The sequence below is a fragment of the Protopterus annectens genome, chromosome 9.part0 (assembly GCF_019279795.1).
Source record: "Protopterus annectens isolate FY-2018-M chromosome 9.part0, PAN1.0, whole genome shotgun sequence".
NCBI lineage: Eukaryota > Metazoa > Chordata > Ceratodontiformes > Protopteridae > Protopterus > Protopterus annectens.
This window is the reverse complement of record NC_056743.1, coordinates 1,706,321,214-1,706,343,624: the sequence shown is the minus strand read 5'-3', so window position 1 is coordinate 1,706,343,624 and position 22,411 is coordinate 1,706,321,214. Positions and strand designations below refer to the sequence as shown.

At 44.5% G+C, this 22,411-nt stretch overlaps 1 protein-coding gene across 2 annotated transcripts in view; it reads right to left on the bottom strand.

Moving 5' to 3' along the window:
* The window catches only part of TYK2 (tyrosine kinase 2), a 2,798,586-nt gene that overhangs the window by 1,448,877 nt on the left and 1,327,298 nt on the right, over positions 1-22,411 (bottom strand). For both annotated transcript variants that reach the window (XM_044084572.1, XM_044084573.1), the window contains one exon: positions 15,218-15,375. In XM_044084572.1, the coding sequence (XP_043940507.1) occupies positions 15,218-15,375 (158 nt within the window). The remainder of the gene's footprint in view (positions 1-15,217; positions 15,376-22,411) is intronic.

Sequence of the window (22,411 nt, the reverse complement as noted above, 5' to 3'; positions counted from 1 at the left end):
CCCCTAAGGGGGCTGCCAAAAGATAAGTGCTTGGTGATGGCAGAGGGAAGTCATTGACACTGTTTACTGTAGGGCTGTGCTTTGTTTCCTCCAGATTTGGAGGTAGAGGCACCCCATTGCCTTGACCTGCAAGAACCCTGTGATTGGTATCTAGAGCCATTTGAGCACCTGGATTTGTCCCATGAGGCTCTGTCGGACACAGGAAAGGACCAATTTTTTGTAGGCCAGTTTCTACTGAATCTTGGTGGCTGCACTTGTAAGAAGTCTTTCACAGTTTGCATAGACTTAGCTTTGTCTTCCATTTTCTTTAAAACCTCTTCTGCCTTATTACCAAACAGAGTATCATGCTGTAAAGGTGCATCCAACAATTTAGCTTTAACATGATCAGGCAGATTTTGCTCCTTGTGCCAGGCATGCCTTCTAATCACTGATCCAGTAACTGCGGCCCTGCAGGAGGCCTCCAAGGAATCAAAACCACATTGCAAAGTATGCTTTCCAACCTGTTCTGCTGCATGCAATAATTCCTGTAATTCTTTATTTTCCACACATTCAGAAATCAACATCATTTTCTGTTTCAATAATCCCATAACATGCTGTTCATATTTAAGCATATAAAACTGGCAGTTTAAGGCCCTAAGTGCCAAGGTTGCAGACGTATAAACCTTCTTTCCCCATCTATCCAGCACCCTGGAATCTCTATCAGAGGGGGTAGGATTCTTAGCTGTTGAGGCCTTTACACCTTTAGGACCCTGTGAGATAGTTTCAGGGTCAGCAGCAGGATTTTTGAATAAAAATTTGTGGGAGTCAGGAACCCTGTAATATCTGTCTGGCTTGCTAGGAGCCGGAGGTAGGGAATCTGGTGCCATGCATGATTCCAAAAACACATCATCAACAATGTCTAATACATGAGGTATGGCCAAATGCCTATACTGAGGAAGAAGGAGGAAATCCCTAAACCTCTTTTTTGATTCTGAGAAATCCTGACTCTCCCAATGAAAATGTTCCCTCAAAGTATGCAAGGTTTCTCCAAAAGAATAATCTTCAGGAGGAGATGCAGATGGGATGGATTCCTCTGCATCTGAATCGTCAAAGGGTGGTATAGAAAATTCCTGATCAGAAGAGGAATCAGAAGAAATAGAAACCTGATCTGAAGATTCATAATCAGTGGCTTGCCTAGGCCTCTTATCGGGGGGGAGGGGTTGGGAACCCCTGATCAAGGTAATTAAGTTTTCAGCTATTTTGATCATCTGTTTTTTGGGCATAGAGGCCTGAGCATGTGGCTCATACGTCGTTTTTTTAGCCTTAAAAGTTGCTTTTGTTTTTGAAGCTGGCGTCGGTTTTATATAGAAATGCTGAGGCCTGAAAACACCCTCAGAAGCCGGTGCCTGCTCAGCGGCTCTGGACCCATCCGAGGAAGAGACATCCGCGGGTACAATACTCTGAGAATCTCGCGGTATGCTGGACTCCACATGGGTGTCGGTAGAGACCTGCGACTCGAAAGTAGCGGGTATCAGGAAAGCACCTCACCGAGTACTGGCGAACCGGCAACTGGCTTAGGGGAAGCTTCGTCGTCGGTTTTGGTCCTCTATGGTCTGTCTCCGTCCTTTTCTTTGCATTTTTTGTGAACTCCAGTAGTCGGACTGCTATCCAACAACATTTCAGGGTAGTTAAATCAGTTTCCAAAATATTTTGAAGCAAAGATATACAGACGCTTAATACTGCGTTTGGTTAAATCTAGCACAAAACTGACAGCAAGGCACGTTATGATCTGGGCCTAGGCAAGGAATACAGTATAAATGGAAATCCCTATGAGGTATTTGCTTCCCACAAGTAATGCAATTATTAACTTTTACTGCCATCGGTAAGGAGCAAGAAAAGTTTTCCCCAACGAGGTACTTAGCTTTAACTGAAGACTTCAGTTCTGAAACTCGAATGCAAAAATTTCAGGAGTCGGCCGACCGGCACTTGCGAACTGCTTCTGCTTTGGGCACCGCACGGCAAGAAAGACTAAAGAAAATGGCGTTGGCTGCATGTTTTATACTCCTGACGACCTGACGTCATGGAAGAGGAGACAGCAACTGATGCAGGACCCAAGACTTTGATATTCAGGCCGAATGAGGGCAACCTACCAGCAGATTTCCCAAATGTAATGACTGCAACAGTGAAACACGAAGAACATCTGCTTAGTCTGTCCGCAATCACGATGGAGCTCCCTGGGATATATATTGTGATCAGAAAGTGCTTGGAAGCTATCGCCCACTGTCAGATTCTCATGGCTTCGCGACATAGGGGGTACGATTTGGTCCCTCCCTGTTTGTTTACGTACCAGACAATGGACATGTTGTCCGACTGGATAGCAATCATTCCGGACGGAAGCAGCATGTGAAAAGCTTGCAACCCCAATAGCACTGCTCTTAACTCCAGGACACTGATATGCAAGTTGATCTCTATACTGGACCATGTGCCCTGGACTGACTTTCCCTGGAAGTGGTCCCCCCACCCTATCAGGGAAGCATCCGTGGTCATCGTGGCTCTGGGTTGGTGATCCTGGAAGGGGCAACACCAAAGATTTTTGTTTGTACTCATCCACCAGAAGAGATCTTGTTTGCAGGTGCTGGTGATAAGGATCTGTGAGCTCAGGGGGTGAAGAGTGGATATCCACTGGGACTGAAGAAGCCATTGTAGCAGTCTCATGTGTAATCTGGCTAGGGGAACAATTGGGATGGCTGCAGCCATAGACCCCAGAGCCTGGAGAACTTCCCTTACAGACACCTTTCTTTGACAGAGTATCACTTGAACTTGTGTCCTTAATCTCTGAAGCCTGTGAGGAGGAAGAGAGACCAGACTTGATTGAGTGTTGAATATTGCCCCTATGAATTCCAACTGTTGTGAGGGCTGAAGGTTGGATTTCTCCCAGTGGATGGTGATGCCCAGTGACTCCGCTAGTACTAGAGTGTACCGGAGGGCCCTGACCAGAAGGCACTTTGTGGGGGCGGAGAGGAACCAATCGTCTACATATGGAAACATCTACAATCCCTGAAGTTTCAGATGAGCTGTGACCACTGCTAGACATTTTGTGAACACTCTGGGGCCGTTGAGAGACCGAATGGTACGGCTCTGAATTGGTAGTGATTGGCTCCCAGCCAGTAGCGAAGGAGAATTCTGGAGCGCTTGTCCATCATGATGTGATAATATGCATCCCGGAGGTCTAATGAGCACATCCACACACTCTCCCGCAGAAAGGGAAGGATGGATTGAATCGTGACCATGCGGAACTTGGTCTGAACTACTGATTTGTTTAGTTGGCTGAGATCCAAAATGGGCCTCCAGTCCTCGGTCTTCTTTGGCACTAAAAAGAATCTTGAGTAGAACCCTGATCCGCACTAGTCTGGGGGGGACCTATTGGATGACTCGTTTTTGACATAGCTTTCGTACTTCGGAAGCTGCCACTTCCCTCTAACTGGGTGGATCATCGGGAAGGGATTTTGGAGATCTTGGATAAGATATTAGGGGAATGTGATAGCCTCTGGTAATGATTCTCTGCACCCACTGATTGTCTGCAATAGAGAGCCAGGCAGCTTGGTGCAGAGAGAAATGCGCCCAGACTGCTTCCAGAGGAAAGCAATCGGGCAGAGCTTCAGGAGCGCTGATACAGTCTTCCCAAGAAGGACTCTCTGGAGTCCTGATTCCGGGGACCCCCTCTGCCTCGAATGGGGCATTTTCCATTATTGGAACCCCCTCTGCCTCTGGGGGAGTCCTCACCATGTGCGTCTCAGAAAGGAACTTGAGACTTCTTGTGCCACATCTTTCCACTCCTCTGGTTCCTGGAGAAGGAACGCTAAGGTTTGGAAAAGCACAGGCCCACAGAAGACAAGGTCTTCCCGTCCTGTTCGCACCTGGCTAATGTATCCTTGACCTTGGCACCGAACAGAGCTGATGGTTCGATAGGGGCATTTAAAAAGGAAGACTTGAAGGAGTCCGCGAGGTCACAAATGCACATCCAGGCGTTGCTTCTCATGACTACGCTTGCACCCGCAGCTCTAGCTGCTCCTTTGGTTGCGTGGGACAGCAATCTCATGGACGAATTGGATATTGACTCTAGGGTGGCAAGTTGGGAAGCAACTTTATCACGTGCCCGGTCCGAAACTTGACCCACAAGGGTTGCAGAGAGAGTTTGGTGATGAGATCTCTCTGGAGCCTCGTAAAATGTGCCAAAAAAGTTCAGAGACCTGACTGCAAAGGTCGCTGATGCAAAGACACGCTTCCCTAACCTGTCCACTGCCTGGGACTCTCTATTGGGTGGGTGAGCAGCAGGATTTTCCTCCGCACGGTCCTTTTTCATGGCTGCCGCCACCATCATAGCATCTACTGGCAAACCTCTAGACCAATGGGGTTGATCGTCTGGAGGGGAGAGTATCTTATCTGATCTCCTAGGGATGGCCTCAGTGGTGTCAGGGTTCTTCCACACCCACTGCATGATGAGCTTGACCAACTCATCGTGGGGGGGGGGGTCACCCAAGAAGTAGAGGGCCGAGAGTGGAAGGCCTGCAGGAATACAGATTCCTCTGTGGAAGGATTGGAAGGCTTTCAGTTGCCCCTCTGTTTCAAGATTTTCAGGATGTCTCCAAATAAGACATCGTCAGGGGGTGTCCGTGGGGATCCTTCCCCATCATCGTAGTCCGTATCTTCTGTGAGGGACTCCTCTGGGGAGTCCATGTGTTTCCTCTTACACACCCGCTCTGAGGGGGTTCTTTGGTGGGAGCATCTGAAGAAGACTCAGAAAGGGAAATACCCTGAACAGGGGTTTCCTGGGTCTTGTGCTCTTGGAGTCCTGGGGGGGGGGGGTGGCCTTTGACAGCTGCGGCTCAGAGGGAACTGGTGGGATGACTTGACGTAGGAGGATTGTTAGAAGCAAGCACCCTCTCCATCACCCGAAAAGCAGGCCCGCTTGAAGAGGAATGGGAGCCTGAAACCAAAGAAGACAATTTCGGAACCGGGGTCACAACCAGCTCCAAGCGGGCCACCCCCTGGGACGGAGCCTCAAGCAAACCTGGGGCGGGAGCACCCTCGGACCTGAAGACAGAACTGGCAACACAGCTGGTAAGTTGTGTACACTTACCATAAATGTAGATGTTCGAGTGTATTCACTGCTGCAGTCATTACATTTGGGTAATCCTGCTGGCAGGTTGCCCTCAGTTGGCCTGAATTCCAAAGTCTTGGGTCCTACATCGGCTGTCGTCGGCACTTCCCTGACATCAGGTCGTCAGGGGTATAAAAGAAGCAGCCAACGCCATTTTCTTTAGTTTTTCTTCCCCCAGATGTCAGGTGCCCCCTAAAAGGGTAGCCAAAATTTCTATGTATATATAAAATTACATGCAGCAATATAAACTTTACCTTCATCCACAACCAAATACACCACATAGGCAGTATAAATCAGAGAAGGAAAGATAGGTTCCACCAAAAGAAAAGGAGGGATGGCGGGTGGGTAACCTGGACTGCAACAGTGAATACACTTGAACATCTACATTTCTGGTAAGTGTACACAACTGTACTATGTTATTCGTGTTTCACTGTTGCAGTCATTACATTTGGGTAGCTTCCCAAAGCTATGGTTGGGAGGCTGGAGCTAAAAAACATTAGGAGCGGCTATGAGACCCTGCAGAACTGCAGTGGCAAAGCCTGCCTTGGATTTAGAGTAGAGCGGCAGATGACAGTGCTTTGCAAAGTTGTGCACCGAACTCCAAGTAGCTGCCTCTAAAATGTCCTTAGTTGGTACTCCCCTGACAAAGGCTGCTGAAGTGGCTTCAGCTCTGGTGGAATGTGGCCTAATGCCCTTAGGCACTGGCTTGCCATGGTATAAGTAGCAGAAATGAATGCAGTGGCCTATCCACTTTGAAATAGTCTGCTTTGAGATAGCCTTTCCTTGTGATCCTGCAGTATATGCCACTAGTAATTGCTCGGTCTCTCTGAAAACGTTGGTTCTGTCCAAGTAGAATCTAAGTTGTCTGTGTACGTCCAAAGAATGCAGAATTCTTTCCCCCTTGTTCTGTGGATTTGGATAAAAAGTTGGCAAATGAATGGTTTGGTTGAGAGCCACACCAGACACCACTTTAGGCATAAATGCTGGGTTTGTCCTCAGGGACACCCTTTCCTGACAAAAAATGATAAAAGGTTCCACAGCCATGAGTGCCTGTAGCTCTGAAACTAATCTTGCAGAAGTTATAGCTAGGAGCAGAGCTGTTTTCCAAGATAAAAACTTTATATCAGCAGTAGCAGCTGGTTCAAAAGGAAGCAGGGTGAGTTTTTCCAAGACATAGTTGAGGTCCCATGCAGGCATTGGTGATCTCCTTGGGAGGCCTTAAATTTTTGTCTCCTCTGAGGTACTGTTTTAATAAGGGATGAGAAAAGATTGGTGGCTCTGCATTGTAATGAGCTGAAATGGCAGAGGCATGAATTTTAATAAATGAGAAAGATAGGCCTTTGTCCAGCATCTCAGTTAAGTATTGTAAAATCTGAGGAATATTTGGCACAGCTGTATCTGTTTCTTTTGCCTGGTTCCAAGCACAGAATCTCTTCCATTTGCCTGGTTCCAAGCACAGAATCTCTTCCATTTTCCAGCGTAAGATTTTCTAGTACTAGGCTTTCTGGCTTCCAGAATGGCATCCATCACAGCTTTGCTGAGAGGTGTGTTTTGTATGACTACATTATCCGCCATGCTGCCAGGTTTGAAGTCCTGAGTTGGCTGTGCAGGATCTGATTGTTTTGCTGAGACAGTAGATGCGGTACTTGAGGTAAGGTCCAAGCTGGACATTGAGACAAGCTCCTTAATATTGGGTACCAGTGCTGGCGGGGCCAGTCTGGTGCAATAAGTATCATCTTTGGCTTCTCCTGTCTGACCTTTAGGAGTACCTTGGGGAGGACAGGCAGAGGGGGAAAGGCATATACTGATAGGTTTTTCCAGCTGAAGGATAGGGCATCCACTTTCCATGCTTGTCTGTGATAAATTCTTGTGCAGAAACTCTTTAGTTGGTAGTTGTGAGGGGAGGCAAATAGATCTATGTCCGGGCATCCCCATTTCCTTGTTATCATGCTGAAGACTTGTGGATCCAGCTGCCACTCTCATGGGGATCCATGAGGTTTCTGCTTAGTTCGTCTGCCAGAGTATTTTTCCTTCCTGGCAGGAATTGTGCCTGCAGATGTACTTGGCAAGTCAATGTCCCACAAGGTCATGGCTAATCTGCAAAGGGGGTAAGAATGTGTTCCCCCCTGCTTGTTTATATACCACATGACCGTGGTGTTATCTGTCTTTATCAGTAGTTGTCCTGGATGAAGTAGGTCCTTGAAGGCTGTCAGGGCATTTTGAACAGCTAGCATCTCTTTTTAATTGATATGTAGATGCATTTGGTTTGAGGGCCATGTTCCTTGAATGCATCTTCCTGCCATGTGGGCCCTCTAGGCATATTCTGATGCATCCGTTGTTAGTGTCTGCCTGGCTGGGGGTAATGAGAATGGCTGTCCCTTGTTTTGGTGACAAGCCTTTGCCCACCATCGAACCTCCTGTTGCAGGCAGGGAATGAGAGTAATTATAGTTTCCAGGCTGTGGCAATGTTGAGTCCAAGCACCAGTTTCCTCATATGCAGTCTTGCATATGGAATGAGTAGGATGCAGGATGCCATGAAACCCAAAGCCTGCAGAATTTTTCTTGCAGATAACTGGGCCTTTATAGCTAACATTTTGAAATAGGTAGTCCGTTGTCTTTGTCTGGCATGAGATAAGCCATCTGGGCAGTTGTATTTAAGCTTGCACTCAGGAATATTATCTCTTGAGAGGGTACTAGTTTTGATTTTTTTTCGTTGACTGTGTACCCTAGGCATGTTAGAAGTTTTTTCACAAATGCCAGATGCTGTAGAAGGATGTCCTTGTTCTCTGCTTGAATGAGACAGTCGTTCAAGTAAGGATATATTTGTATTCCTCTTAGTCTGCAGAAAGCAATTACTGGTGCCAGGCACTTTGTAAAGACCCTGGGTGCAGTAGATAAGCCAAAGGGCAGTGCAGAGAATTGGTAATGCATTGAGCCAGCCTTGTATCTGCATATTTGTCTGATTGGGACATGCAGGTATGCCTCTTTTAGGTCTAAAGTTACGAACCAATCATTCTTGTCCAGCATGGGCAGAAGCTGCTGCAAAGTCAACATTTTGAATTTTGGTATATCCAGGAATGTGCTCAGAATCGATAGGTCCAGTATTGGCCTCCAGGCCTTGTCCTTTCTGGGTACCAAGAACAGTCTTGAGTAAAATCCTTGTTCCCGCTCTTGCTCTGGCAATTGCTGAATGGCCCCCATGGTCCATGAGAGATGAGACTTGTTTTTGTGCCTCTGCCCATTGATTTTTTGGCAGATCTGGCAAACCGTTTGTCTTTGGCAGGGTATGGAAATGGAACTTGTAGCCTTGTGACACGATATTTAGAACCCACTTGTCCTGGGTTATAATGCGCCAATTTTGAGAAAAAAGTGCTAATTTTCCCCCTAAGGGTGCTGCCAGGAAATAAGTGCTTGATGTAGGCTGGGGAAGTCATTGGGACTGTATCATTTAAGGTTGTGATTTGTCGTTTCCACTTTTGGAGGTAGAAGCACCCCATTGCTTTGACCTGTATGAACCTTGTGCCTGGGATCTGCCTCTAGGGCATCTGGGTCTGCCCCTTTGAGGTCTGTCTGACACAGGAAAGGACCAATTCTTTGTTGGCCAGGACCAATTCTTTGTTGGCCAGTGTCTACTAAACCTAGGCAGCTGTACTTGTAAGAAATCTTTGACCGTTTGCATAGATTTAGCCTTGGCCTCCATTTTCTTTAACACTTCTTCCGCCTTAACACCAAACAAAGTATCATATTGTAAAGGTGCATCTAATAATTTAACTTTAACATGATCAGGCAGAGTTTGTTCCTTTAACCAAGCATGCCTTCTAACTACATAGCCTGTAACTGCGGCCCTGCAGGAAGCCTCTAAAGAATCAAAACCACATTGCAAAGTATGCTTTCCAACTTGTTCAGCTGCATGCAATATATCCTGCATTTCCTTGTTTTCTGCACATTCAGAGTTTAACAACATTTTCTGTTTAAGCAATGCCATGACATGTTGCTGATATTTGAGCATATGAAACTGACAATTTAAGGCCCTTATAGCCAAGGTAGCAGATGTGTAAACCTTTTTTCCCCATCTATCCAGTGCCCTAGAATCCCTGTCGGAAGGGGTAGGGTTTTTTGCAGCGGAAGCCTTAACTCCCTTGGGACCCTGAAAAATAGTTTCTGGTTCTGCAGCAGGGCTTTTAAAAAGGAATTTATGTGAGTCAGGAACCCTGTAATATCTGTCAGCCTTAACAGGAGCTGGAGGCAAGGAGTCAGGGGTAAGGCTAGACTCCGCAAACACATAATCTACAATGTCCAACACAGGAGGGATGGCTAGTGGCTTGTGCTGAGGTAGTAATGGGAAATCCCAGAGCCTCTTTTTAGATTCTGAAAAATCTTGGCTCTCCCAGTGGAAATGCTCCCTCATGGTATTTAAGGTTTCCCCAAAAGAATAGTCCTCAGGAGGAGAAGCTGAAGATATGGAATCTTCAGCATCAGAATCCTCATGGGGGGAAAAGAATATTCCTGATCAGAAGAGGAATCAGAAGAAATGGAAACCTGATGTGAAGATTCATAGTCAATCTCCTGCCTAGGCTGCTTATCAGGACGGGGATGGGAACCCTTGATCAAGGTAATCAAGTCTTGGCCATTTTGAGCATCTGTTTTTTGGGCATGGAGGCCTGTCCACGTGGCTCCTGAGTTTGCTTTTTTGCCTTTGAAGATGCTTTAATCTCTGCCTTTGAAGTCGGTTTAATGTATAGATGTTTGGGTCTGAATACACTCTCAGAAGTCGGTGCCTGCTCAGTGGCTCCGGACCCAACTGAAGGAATAGCGTCCGAGGCTCCAATACCTTGAGTTTCCAGTGGCATGGCCGACTCCACGTGGGAGTCAGTAGCAGCCTGTGACTCTAAAGTAGCGGTCGTCAGGGGCTGCGAAAGCGCCTCACTGAGAACCGGCGACTGGCTTAGGAGAAGCTTCGTCGTCAGGTTTGGGCCTCGACTGTCTTTCTTTTTCTTTGTGTTTTTTTGTAGTCGGATGGCTTTCTGACGACATTTCTGGATAATTGAACCTGCATCCAAAGTAGTTTAAAGCAAAATCATACTGACGCTTAATAGTGCGTTGGTTAAATCTAGCACAAAACCGACAACCCAGAAAGTTATGATCAGGACCTAGGCAAGTAATACAGTAAGAATGAAAGTCCTTATGAGGTATTTGCTTCCCACAAGAAATACAATTAACTTTTTCTGACATCGGTTCTGGAGCAAGAAAAAAGTTTCCCCAACGGGGTACTTAGCTTTATAAAAGACTTTGGATCTGAAATTCGAACGTGAAAATCTCAGGAGTCGGCCGACCAGCACTTACGAACTGCTTCTGCTTCAGGCACCGCGCGGCAAGAAAGACTGAAGAAAATGGCATCGGCTGCTTCTTTTATACTTCTGACGACCTGATGTCAGGGAAGGGAAGATGACAGCCGATGCAGGACCCAAGACTTTGGAATTCAGGCCGACTGAGGGTAACCTGCCAGCACGATTACCCAAATGTAATGACTGCAACAGTGAAACATGAAGAACATCCATGGCCGGAACAGAGGGTTCCATCCCCCAAGCATGAGAATGAGGAAGGGTGGGTACTGACAGGACCGACACCCAAAGGGGCCTCCGAGCCTCAGACACTGTCGTTGTCGGCGCCGAGGAAAGGGGTCCTCTTGTAGACATCGAATATATGAGCCTTGGAATAGAGGGCTCCAAGGGAGGAGAGTATGTAGGGGTCGCCGGTGTAACACACCCAAAGCCCGGAGTGGGATAGGGTCTAGGAAAATTTATAATGCCCCTGGTGGTCAGCAGCTGATCAAAAAGGCGCACCACATCCAATTCTGAAAGGCTCCTGGTGGACCTCACTGATGCCCCTGAGGGGGAATCAGGCTGGTCCAAAAAGGGGCTGAAGGCTTGTCCGGCAAATGGATCTGCAGACGGAGAGTACTGGGTCTGTGGTGTATTAAAGAACGGCATTGACGATTCCAGTTTGGAAACCGGCAACAAAGGAATGATCTGAGCCTAGAATGAGCTTGGAGCTGGGGTCACAGCTGGGGTGGCGGTCAATAACGGCTCCGAAGTTGTTGTCGGGACAGAGATGGGGGAACATTGGTGCTGAGATGGAGACAGACAAACTGGTCGGAACCGAGGTTGTAGTTGGCGCCGTTGTCATCGGAGCCGGGGCAGGCACTGATGAGGTGACCACAGTATGAATCACTAGAGCCAAACTCGGAGCCGAGGTGGTTGGAACCGAGGAGGCAGTACGGTGCTCAGTGGAAGTCTTATGGGTCTTGTGCTTATGGCTTTTCCCCCTATCACTGGCTGGTTAAGAGGGGTCTGAGCGGGGGGACGTTTCTTGTCCACAGAAAGAGGGGACGAGACCTCCAACGCAGAAATAGCCTCCGAAAAAGGCGAATGAAGCAGGCCCTTAAGGATCAAATTATTTCATCGCTCATTCAGCATCTGCTGACTGAAGCTGGCACAAATATCACATGGAGGTTTTGCCGATAAATGCAGAACCCCCAAACAATACACACACTCTTCATGAAGGTCACTATTCAGGAGCTTACCACTGCAAGAAGAGCAGTGTTTAAACCCCGTAGTCCCTTTCTTCTCAGACATAAGAGGAAACACTCACACACACACAAAAAATAGAAGAAAGTGAAGAAAACAGGAAAATACCAACAATGGTATTGGGAATACCACAAGGGTAGAAGGGCCAATACCAACAATCGTACGAAAGGAAATACCTGTGGGTGGAGCTGAGTGTAGTAAAGATACAAGAAATTAGCAAACTAACAGGAAAAATCCACAAAAACTTGTAAAATTTAGAAAAATACAACACTTAGCTGGAGAGCTCGGTGAAACGCTGCTATATGGCTGTGCGGCAAAAGAGATCTGAGGTAACTGAGTGAAGGGCATTGTGGGTAGCAGCTTAGCTCGAGAGTTTTTGGTGCACGCAAACTTGGCATAAGGCCGACTCTGTTCCGAGGGCTCGGAACTGAACCCATCAATGATGAATAGGAAGAAGATTAACAACTTCAAATATTAACTTTCAAAAAATCTTTTAATTAGGAATATTATGGAGCTGAAAAGAAGCACAGAAAGCTTTGTCTCAGAGTGGTGGATCACTCTGAACTGCAGTATGTCACAAAGGAGTGGCTATACTCTGTGTACAATGCTCTGAAATACTAGAGGCTCAGCCCTTTGAAGACTCTGAAATTTCCATATATTTTCATTTTTTATTTTTGAGATTTTGAGGAAGGCCTTACTTTCTTTTTTCCCCAATGAGTACATTTTAACTTTAGAATTTTTCAGAACAGGAAACAGAATTAGTAGATGAGTAATTTACAATGTTAATTAATTGTTGTAATTTTTTTGCTTAACTGGTTAAAGTTATCTTGTTAAAAACTGCACTGTGAAGACATACTTTTAGATCATGTTCTTTCCCTAAACAAACCAGTCACAATAAAAGACTCTTTACAGAGTATTTGATGGAAACAAATATAGTTGTTGCGGCCTTTCTCATGAAATTTGATTTATTAAAGCCAAACAGATAATTTGTCGCACTTAAGGTGCCAAACAGTTTAAGCAATATGCAACAGTGTTACAAAGTAATCTAGTACAGAAGTAGTCAATGAACTGATGAAGTTAAACAAAGCAACTATTTAGTTCAGGTTCAAAGGTTGTTACTAGGCTATTTGCCCTAGGGCCTTTATAAGCCAAGCCATGTCATACCCTTTTGTTCCCTTACTGACCAAGCTGTATGGTCTATATTTGCTGCGCATGTCTATGATCAGCACAGACTGCCCTTATCTAAGAGGGACACGTGACACCTCCAGGGTAAATTAACAGTCTCCCATCCCATTCAGTTGTCCAAGTTACGCTTAAATAGGGTCATTGAGAAGCTCTGTTTTATGTGAATTGGGAGTTTGTTCCAGATGACTGGCAATCTCTAGGAGACGTATCTATTGCTCCAGCATGTCCTGTTAACATTGCAAGCTAGGTAAAGATCCCTACATTGAGTGAATCTTGTCCCATTAGACTTGTGGATGTGCAGCATTTCCATTATGGCAGGGTCCGAGACTGCTTTGTAGGCCAGGCACAAGTAGCCTCTCAGCAGCCTATAAGATACAGAGTACAGTGACACAGCCTTCAGTCTGTCCTTGTAGGCCATGTGTTGAAGGTTCTGAATTTTCTTGGTGAGAAACCTCTAAGGTCTCTCTAGCTGCTGCAGGTGTCTGGTGAGGTACATACAGAAGACAGCTTTGTACTCTATTAGTGGTCTGATGAGGGATAAGTACAAGGTAGCTATAACATCCTTAGCTCTGGAAGCGATGTCTTTATTTATGAGATGCGCAACATAGAAGGCCTTCCTTACCACTGTGGAGACATGGTGATCGAAGTTAAGGTTGCTATCAATCTGTGTTCCCACATCTCTCACCACGGGGTTAGAACTAAGGAGGGTACTGTTAAAATTGTAATTTTCAGGGACTTCCTCTTTGCCAAAAGGGATAACACATTTCCTTACATTTAGTTTATATCTGTGGCTCTGGCACCAATCATTTGTCTGTGTAAGCACTTTTTGTAGTATGTCAACATCGTTGGGGGACTCTATCATTGTAGCCAGTTTGCAGTCATCTGCGAAGCTGGTAAGTCAGATGCCATGTATTTTTGCCTTGACTTTTGAGATAGCAGAGTATATATGTTCACTTTAACAGTAGGGATGCCCTGTAATTGCGAAGGTATGAGAATATAACCATGCATCTAAACGGAAATCAGCTGCTGAAATCTTCTGTCATAATCCTCTGGCCAGAAGAATGATGTCCATATACACATATCCTAAACCATATATATCATTTCCTGCAGCAGTGATCCTTACAATGTACACTGACAAATGTTCAGGACTACAATCCCATTGAGGTTTTTGGGCCTAGAGTGACTGAAAGCAAAGCTTGCAAAACATTAGACAACACTGTTCAATTTTTTTACACCACCTTTTCTGTGGTATGCAATTCTAAGCATTTCCTCAGTTGTAAAATCTCATACATGCACTGTTTGAACATTCCAGTATGAATCTAAAATCAAAGGTAAGTACAGTAGGCAAAGATATTATATACAGGTAGAATTTAAGCAACATGTACTCAATGTTTGAGTATGTAACACCGATTAACAAATGGCAATGGCACACGAGAGTCCTATATTCATATTCATATTGTATTCATGCTGTAATAACATACATGCAAGAAATGCATATATTTTATTTTTTATTTAACAAATGTAAAATAAAAAATAAAATAAAATATATGCATTTCTTGCATGTATGTTATTACAGCATGAATACAAACTATTGCAAACACTACAACTGCTGTTTCTGCATATGAAGCACACTTCAGGTGTAACTGCTAGCAGTACGGTAAGTTTAAGTTTATGAGTAAGTGCTTCAAACTGCTGATCTCAAATTCTCTATTTGTACACAGTGTGCTCCCCTCAGCAAGATCCTTACCCAAAACCAATGCTTCCTGGTCAGTGGTAGAGCAGCACAGTGGCTAAGCTTTTCTGTGCCACAGCTCTTTCACTGTTTACGTAGTCTATGTTCTCCGCATGTATGTGTGGGTTGTCTTCAAACAGTCTGTTTGTTCATCTTCTCCCAAAACCACAATGGTTAATTTAACTGATATTCTAACAAATTGTCTATGTACACTGCATCTGCCCTTACCCCTGTGACCCTGGTCTTGGCTGAAAAAGATCCATGTACTAACAGCTCATTTATCCATTTAAAAATGAACCTCAGAATTTACATAATTTAAAACACTGTAAAGAGCCTTGTGTGCTTACTGGCTGTTGACTAATCAATTAATTAAATGCTGCTGCAATTCTTTTCGTCAGTTCTTACTCGGATAGCTTTTCTAGTTCATACCTCCCCCAGCTCATGAATGTAAAAAACATCATTATTTGCTCAATTAAAAAAAGCATACTAGGCACAAGCTGCCTGCCAAAGGGACATGGGGGACATCAACAACTGGATTCACTCCTAGTGAATGTGAATATTAGCATTACTTACTGCACTGGGCCATGAATGCCATTCAGGATGCTGAGCACCAACCGCGGTGGAGCTACCTCATTGCACAAGTAGTGGTGGGAATCTGCGACAAGTCGAAAATAGCCATCAACCAAAGATACAAAGGATAGTGCCACTTCAGGAGACGGTAGCACCAGCACCTATATAAAATGTTAAAAGAACAAGTGTTAAAGCGTGTCCTGTTCTCTGCTCTTCTCTTCAAGATAATTAAATTAAATCCAGTAACTTTCAAATGTCCCCATTACAATCACACACATAAATACTAAGTCAACCCATCATTTCTCTGAATCTTAAAAAAGCTTCTATATCACATTAACTGGGTCACCTTTCAATGAAGCCATGAAAAGAGTAGAGCCTTGATGTGCTTTGGTGTTCAGTGGCAGCCACAATGGCAGCAAGCCCATAACTCAACAGTCCAGGCACAGAACATGTCCATTCAAAAGCGAGTCAAGACACTGGCCTAAACTGAGCTTTTCATTACTGAAGGTGCCCCATTTCCTAGAGAGGTCTCTCTCTCTCTGACTTTCTGTGCTTCTGAAGTCACAGAGCTCCACTACTGACTTGTTTGATTGGATTCCTGTCGGGCTAGTATGCTACAACCAGCCCAAAGTTGCACCCACCAAGGATCTTTTGTTCAAGCCTCTGAGAAGCACAGAAAGCCATGAACTGTGAGGAAACAAGCTTTTCGCCAAAATGGCATGACAAAAGCTGCACTGAGCTGTACTCAGAGTACTGTCTCTGCTGAACTTGCTTTACAGTGGGTTATCTGCACAAGAGTTTTTTCGCCTGTAAGAGGCATGCAAAATCTATACAACCTTTGAAATCCAGGTCTGAGCGTCAAATTACCAGTACTAAATATAAACAAACACATCCTGAGTTGCAGTACACTCTTGCCCAAATAACTAAGCATTTCCTCATGCCTCAGTAGTAAGTCCTCACAATCAGTATCCTACACAAATCAAACATCAAGCACTTGTAGTCACCCATGTCACACCTGAATCATTTCTGTCAGAACCATGGACCAACAATTACCCCATAACTTCTGTAGCCAGCCTGACTGAGATTGGTATTTTGAGACAGTATAAGAATTGTCTCATGCTGTCTGGCAATCATCTAAAATTTAAACAGCATAACACAGTGTGAGAGATGTACATATATATAATGTAATTGGAGGTAAAAATCTCATACACAGTAAACTTAGACATCAAAATAATCAACAGTACACCACACACACTACTGCTCAAAAAGGCCATGATAATACACATACTCCATCATATGCAGAGGTTCTAAAGATTAACTTGCCTAAACTTTAAAGACCTCCAAAACAACACAGGCACAAAGCACACTCAGCAAGTTAAGTCTACCACCTGATGTAGCTCAAGGAGTTTCAAAATCATGGATACTGAGCTGATAAGTCAGGCATTTACCCAATCAAACATTCTAGTTGGAAGTGAATCCACTGTAAGACAAAAATGTACCTCTTAGCAGGAGGAGCAAGGGAAGTGTGACAGTTGCTTGTCTAGTGCCAGGATCCTTCAGATAACATATGCACTGAAAAAGTCCTTGAAAGTACAGTTGTGTAAGAGCTTACCATAACAGTAGATGCCCTACTGTTCACTGCTGCAGTATTCCTAACATATGGATCATCAAGTCTGTTGTCCGGCTGGGGTACTAAAGCTTTTCCTTCACAGTATCATATGTCTGATGGGTAATCTCAGCCTGCAAGCAAAGGGGTATACAGGCGGATGTACGGGCATAATTCCTCACATTATCTCAAAGCCAATGGCCTAAAGACTCCTGAGACAGAAAAAGTGGTCAGCTAGAAGGGACACAGTATGAAGTGGTAAGAAAGCCTCTTCGGTTATAGGGAACTTCCCACAGGATAGGAACTGAGAGAAAAACACAGAGTAAGGAGAAAATAAAGAATAGAGAAGGAGGGAGAGAAGGAATACTGCAACAGTGATCAGTAGGACATCTACTGTTATGTTAAGTTCTTACACAACTGTCCTATGTCCTGACTGAAATTACTGTTGCAGTAAACCTATCACAAGGGTGATTCCCAGAGCTAAAGAGAAAATGTAGGTGGTTTGTTAGAAGTCTAATAGATACAACTGTCCAAGAGGCCAAAAAGGACTGACCTAGTGAACGGAGATCTGGGCACTGAAAAGGCATCAATCCTGTAGTGTTTACTGAAAATGTGTACAGATGAGCAGGTTCCTCTAGTATGGACCTGGTATTCACTCCTTTGTAGAATCCTCCAGAGGTTGCTACTGTTCTGGTGGAATAAGCTTGAGGGTACGAAGGCGAGAACTTGCCAAGTAGACAGTAACAAAAAGACAGATCTTAAGAGATTCAGCTTGCAGTGGTTTGCTTAGACACTGGTTGGCCCAGTTTAGAATCCATAAAAGAAACAAAATGTTCAGCAGACTTTTGAATGGATTTTGTTTTGTCAAAAGGGATTCTTAGCCATCTGTGAATGTCCAAAGAATGCAGTAGCCTTTCCCCCAAACTCTGTGGGTTAGGAAAGAAGGCAAGTAGATTTATGGCCTGATTGAGACACAACTCATTCACTACTTTAGGCATAAATGAAGGATTAACCTTGAGGGTCATCCTGTCTTTGTGAAAAAATAAGAAGGGTTAGAACAGCCGTGAGTGCCTGAAGTTCTGAAACACTACAAGTTTCAGCCAGGAGTAGGATAGCTTTCCAGGTGCAGAATCTGATTTTGGCTGATTGCTTACATTTGCTGGTTCAAAAGGAGATAAGGTAAGCTCTTCCATAACAAAGTTGAGGGCCCAACTCCCAAATAGGGGCAATGGACTTTCTAGGTGGTTTAGGATGCAAGACCCCTTTAAGAAATAATTTGTCCACAGATCCAGCTATTGGGGATGCACAAGCCAGGGCATTTCTTTGTGCCGCTCCCAAGCCCGGGTAAATGGGGAGGGCTGCATCTGGAAGGGCATCTAGCTTAAAGCCTCTGCCAAATGACTTATGCAGAAAACATTTCATATTTCCATAACAGATCAGTCGAGGCCCAGGTTAACAATGATTGCCACCAGTACTGTTAGCCAACAGGGTGCTGGCGGAAATTGGGCTACTGTTGGCCGAAGGAGAAGAGGAGGTGGAAGGCATGCCTGAAGGCAGGAAGAGAGGAGGAAGCTTAGGACTGTAGTAGTGAGGGTAGGAACTTTGAATGTTGGCAGTATGACTGGTATAGGGAGAGAGCTAGCTGATATGATGGACAAAAGGAAGGTTGATATATTGTGCGTGCAAGAGACCAGATTGAAGGGAAGTAAGGCCAGGTGTATAGAAGGAGGGTTCAAATTGTTCTATCATGGTGTGGATGGCAGGAGAAATGGGGTAGGGGTTATCCTAAAGGAACAGTATGCCAAGAGTGTTTTGGAGGTGAAGAGAGAGTCTCTGATAGCGTGATGTTTATGAAGCTTGAAATTGATGGTGTGATGATGAATGTTGGGTGTGCGATGGATTGAGAAAGAAAAATTTTGGAGTGAGTTGGATGAAGTGGTGGTGAGTGTACCCAAGGGTGAGAGACTAGTGATTGGAGCGGACTTCAATGGGCATGTTGGTGAAGTGAACAGAGGGGATGAGGAAATGATGGGTAGGTATGGTGTTAAGGAGAGGAATGCAGAAGGTCAGATGACTGTGGATTTTGCGAAAAGGATGGACATGGCTGTGATGAAAACGTATTTTAAGAAGAGGGAGGCGCATAGGGTGACGTACAAGAATGGAGGAAGATGCACACAGGTGGATTATATCCTATGTAGGAGGGCCAGTCTGAAGGAGATTAGAGACTGTAAAGTGGTGACAGTGGAAAGTATAATTAAGCAGCATAGAATGGTGGTCTGTAGGATGAAGTTGGTGATCAAGAAGAGGAGGAGTGTGAAAGCAGTGCCAAGGATTAAATGGTGGAAGTTAAAAAAGGGTGATTGTGAGGTGGAGTTCAGGGAAGAGTTAAGACAGGCACTGGGAGGCAGTGAAGAGTTACTGAATAGCTGGGTAACTACAGCAGAGCTAGTAAGGGAGACTGCTAGAAAGGTGCTTGGTGTGACATCTGGACAGAGGAAGGAGGACAAGGAGACCTGGTGGTGGAATGAGGAAGTACAGGAGAGTACACAGAGGAAGAGGCTGGTGAACAAGAAGTGGGATTGTCAAAGAGATGAAGAAAGTAGACATAAGTATAAGGAGATGAGGCGCATGGCAAAGAGAGAGGTGGCTAAGGATAAGGGATATGGAGAGTTGTATAAGAGATTGGACACTAAAGAGGGAGAAAAGGACCTGTACCGATTGGATAGACAGAGGGACAGAGCTGGGAAAGATGTGCAGCAGGTAAGGGTGATAAAAGATAGTGAGGGAAATGTACTCACAAGTGAGGAGAGTGTGTTGAGTAGATGGAAAGAGTACTTTGAAGGGCTGATGAATGAAGAGAATGAGAGAGAGACAAGGTTGGATGATGTGGGGATAGTGAATCAGGAAGTGAAACAGATTAGTAAGGAGGAAGTAAGGACAGCTTTGAAGAGGATGAAGAATGGAAAGGCTGTTGGCCCAGATACCAGTGGAAGCATGGAGGTGCTTAGGAGAAATGGCAGTGGAATTTTTAACCAGATTGTTTAATGGAATTTTGGAAAGTCAGAGGATGCCTGAGGAGTGGAGAAAAAGTGTTTTGGTACCTATCTTTAAGAATAAGGGTGATGTGCAGGGCTGCAATAACTACAGAGGGATAAAACTGATCAGTCACAGCTTGAAGTTATGGGAAAGAGTAGTGGAAGCTAGGTTAAGAAGGGAGGTGATGATTAGTGATCAGCAGTATGGTTTCATGCTAGGAAAGAGCACTACAGATGCAATGTTTGCTCTGAGAGTGTTGTTGGAGAAATACAGAGAAGGTCAGAAGGAGTTGCATTGAGTCTTTGTGGACTTAGAGAAAGCATATGACAGGGTGCCTACAGAGGAGTTGTGGTATTGTATGAGGAAGTCGGGAGTGGCAGAGAAGTATGTAAGAGTGGGTACAGGATATGTACGAGGGTAGTGCGACATTGGTGAGGACTGTGGTGGGAGTGACAGATACGTTTAAGGTGGAGGTGGGATTACATCAAGGATCAGCTCTGAGCCCTTTCTTATTTGCAGTGGTGTTGGATAGGTTGGCAGATGAGATCAGACAGGAGGCCCCGTGCACTATGATGTTTGCAGATGACATTGTGATATGCAGTGAGAGTATGGACCAGGTTGAGGAGACCCTGGAGAGGTGGAGATATGCTTTAGAGAGGAGAGGAATGAAGGTCAGCAAGGCTAAAACAGAATAAATGTGTGTAAATGAGAGGGAGGGTAGAGGAATAGTGAGGATGCAAGGAGTAGAGTTGGTAAAGGTGGATGAGTTTAAGTACTTGGGATCAACAGTTCAGAGTAATAGTGAGTGTGGAAGAGAGATGAAGAAGACAGCACAGGCAGGGTGGAATGGGTGGAGTAGAGTGTCAGGAGTGATTCGTGACAAATGGGTACCAGTAAGAGTGAAAGGGACAAGAGGGTAGTGAGACCAGCTATGTTATATGGGTTGGAGACGATGGCACTGACAAAAAGGTAGGAGTCGGAACTGGATGTGGCAGAGTTAAAGATGTTAAGATTTGCACTGGGTGTGATTAGGATGGACAGGATTAGGAATCAGTATATTAGAGGGTCAGCTCAGGTTGGACAGTTTAGAGACAAAGCAAGAGAGGCGAGATTGCGTTGGTTTAGACATGTGCTGAGGAGGGATGCTGGGTATATTGGGAAAAGGATGCTAAAGATGGAGCTGCCAGGTAAGAGGAAGGCCTAAGATAAGGTTTATGGATGTGGTGAGGGAGGACATGCAGGCAGCTGGTGTGAAACAGCATGATGCAGAGGACAGGAAGAAATGGAAACAGATGATCCGCTGTGGCAATCCTAATGGGAACAGCCGAAAGAAGATGATGATGATGATCTACACATAAGCTGGGGAGTGAGAGGTAAGCAAGCAGAGATGGCTGACAGGTGGGCTTTGATGTAAGAATAGGCCACACCTGTATGCAAGAGCTCAAACAGATATTGGAAGGTACCTCTGATTGATGGGGTCCTGTCCATTCCTTTGGCTAGGTAAGATTTTTGAGTGGTTGGTCTCCTGGCTTCTTGGAGACCTTTAAAAACATCCTCAGACAAATGATGCCTATAAGGAATTAGAACCCTATTATCCAGAAAAAAATGATGCCTGTAAGGAATTAGAACCCTAATATCCACAGAGTTAGGTTTAAGCTTCACAGATTGGGGTGAAGCAGTAAAGCTTTCTGTTGTGTGATGAGATCCATTTGGTGTGGCAGTTTATAGTACCTACCCCTGACCAGAAGAAAAAGAAGGAAACAGTGCTGTTTTTGGCCAAAAGGGAATTACTAAGACAAATTTTATTTTTTCTGTTTGGGTCTTTAGAATAACTCTTAGAATAAAAGGTAATGGAGGGAAGGTGTAGAGGAAATTTCCTCTCCACTGAAAAGTAAAAGCATCTGTCCTCCATACTGAGGGGCAAGGATTCCTGGCACAAAATATTACCTATTTGTCTTTACAGCAAACAGGTCTATCTGAGGGCTTTAAGAAAACAAAGAAACCAAGCTGTTCTACCACTACTTCAGTTTATTACAATCTGGTCCTCCAGCTGCTTGCCTTCTCAGGATAATTAGTCAGTTCCATAAAGTGCCTTATATAGAGGTAGAACCCAGTTAATAAACAATGAATTATACAATTATTAAATCAAACAATAAAACTTAAAGTATTACATAGAAATTATGTAACCAGTTTATATCTGTCAATGCCTAAATTCAATACAAATAGATAGAATAACTACCTATATTACTACTAACATTATGTATAAGCTAAAATACATATTTATTAATTGCATAAACATTTCTACTGATTAACCTGTATTTCAATTGTTTAAGCATTTTATTACTACCTAATTTAAAAACACAAATTAATCTTTAAATTTAAGCCTTTGGGAGATGTCTTATAATTTAATATTATTTTACTCTCTGGCAAAATTAACACCTCTAGGAAGATGAGGCTGAGATAACACACTAAAAATGAAACTAGTATCTAAACCTTGATGGTCTTTCTGGAAATGCTTTGCAACAGGACTTTTCAAAGCACAATTTCTAATATCC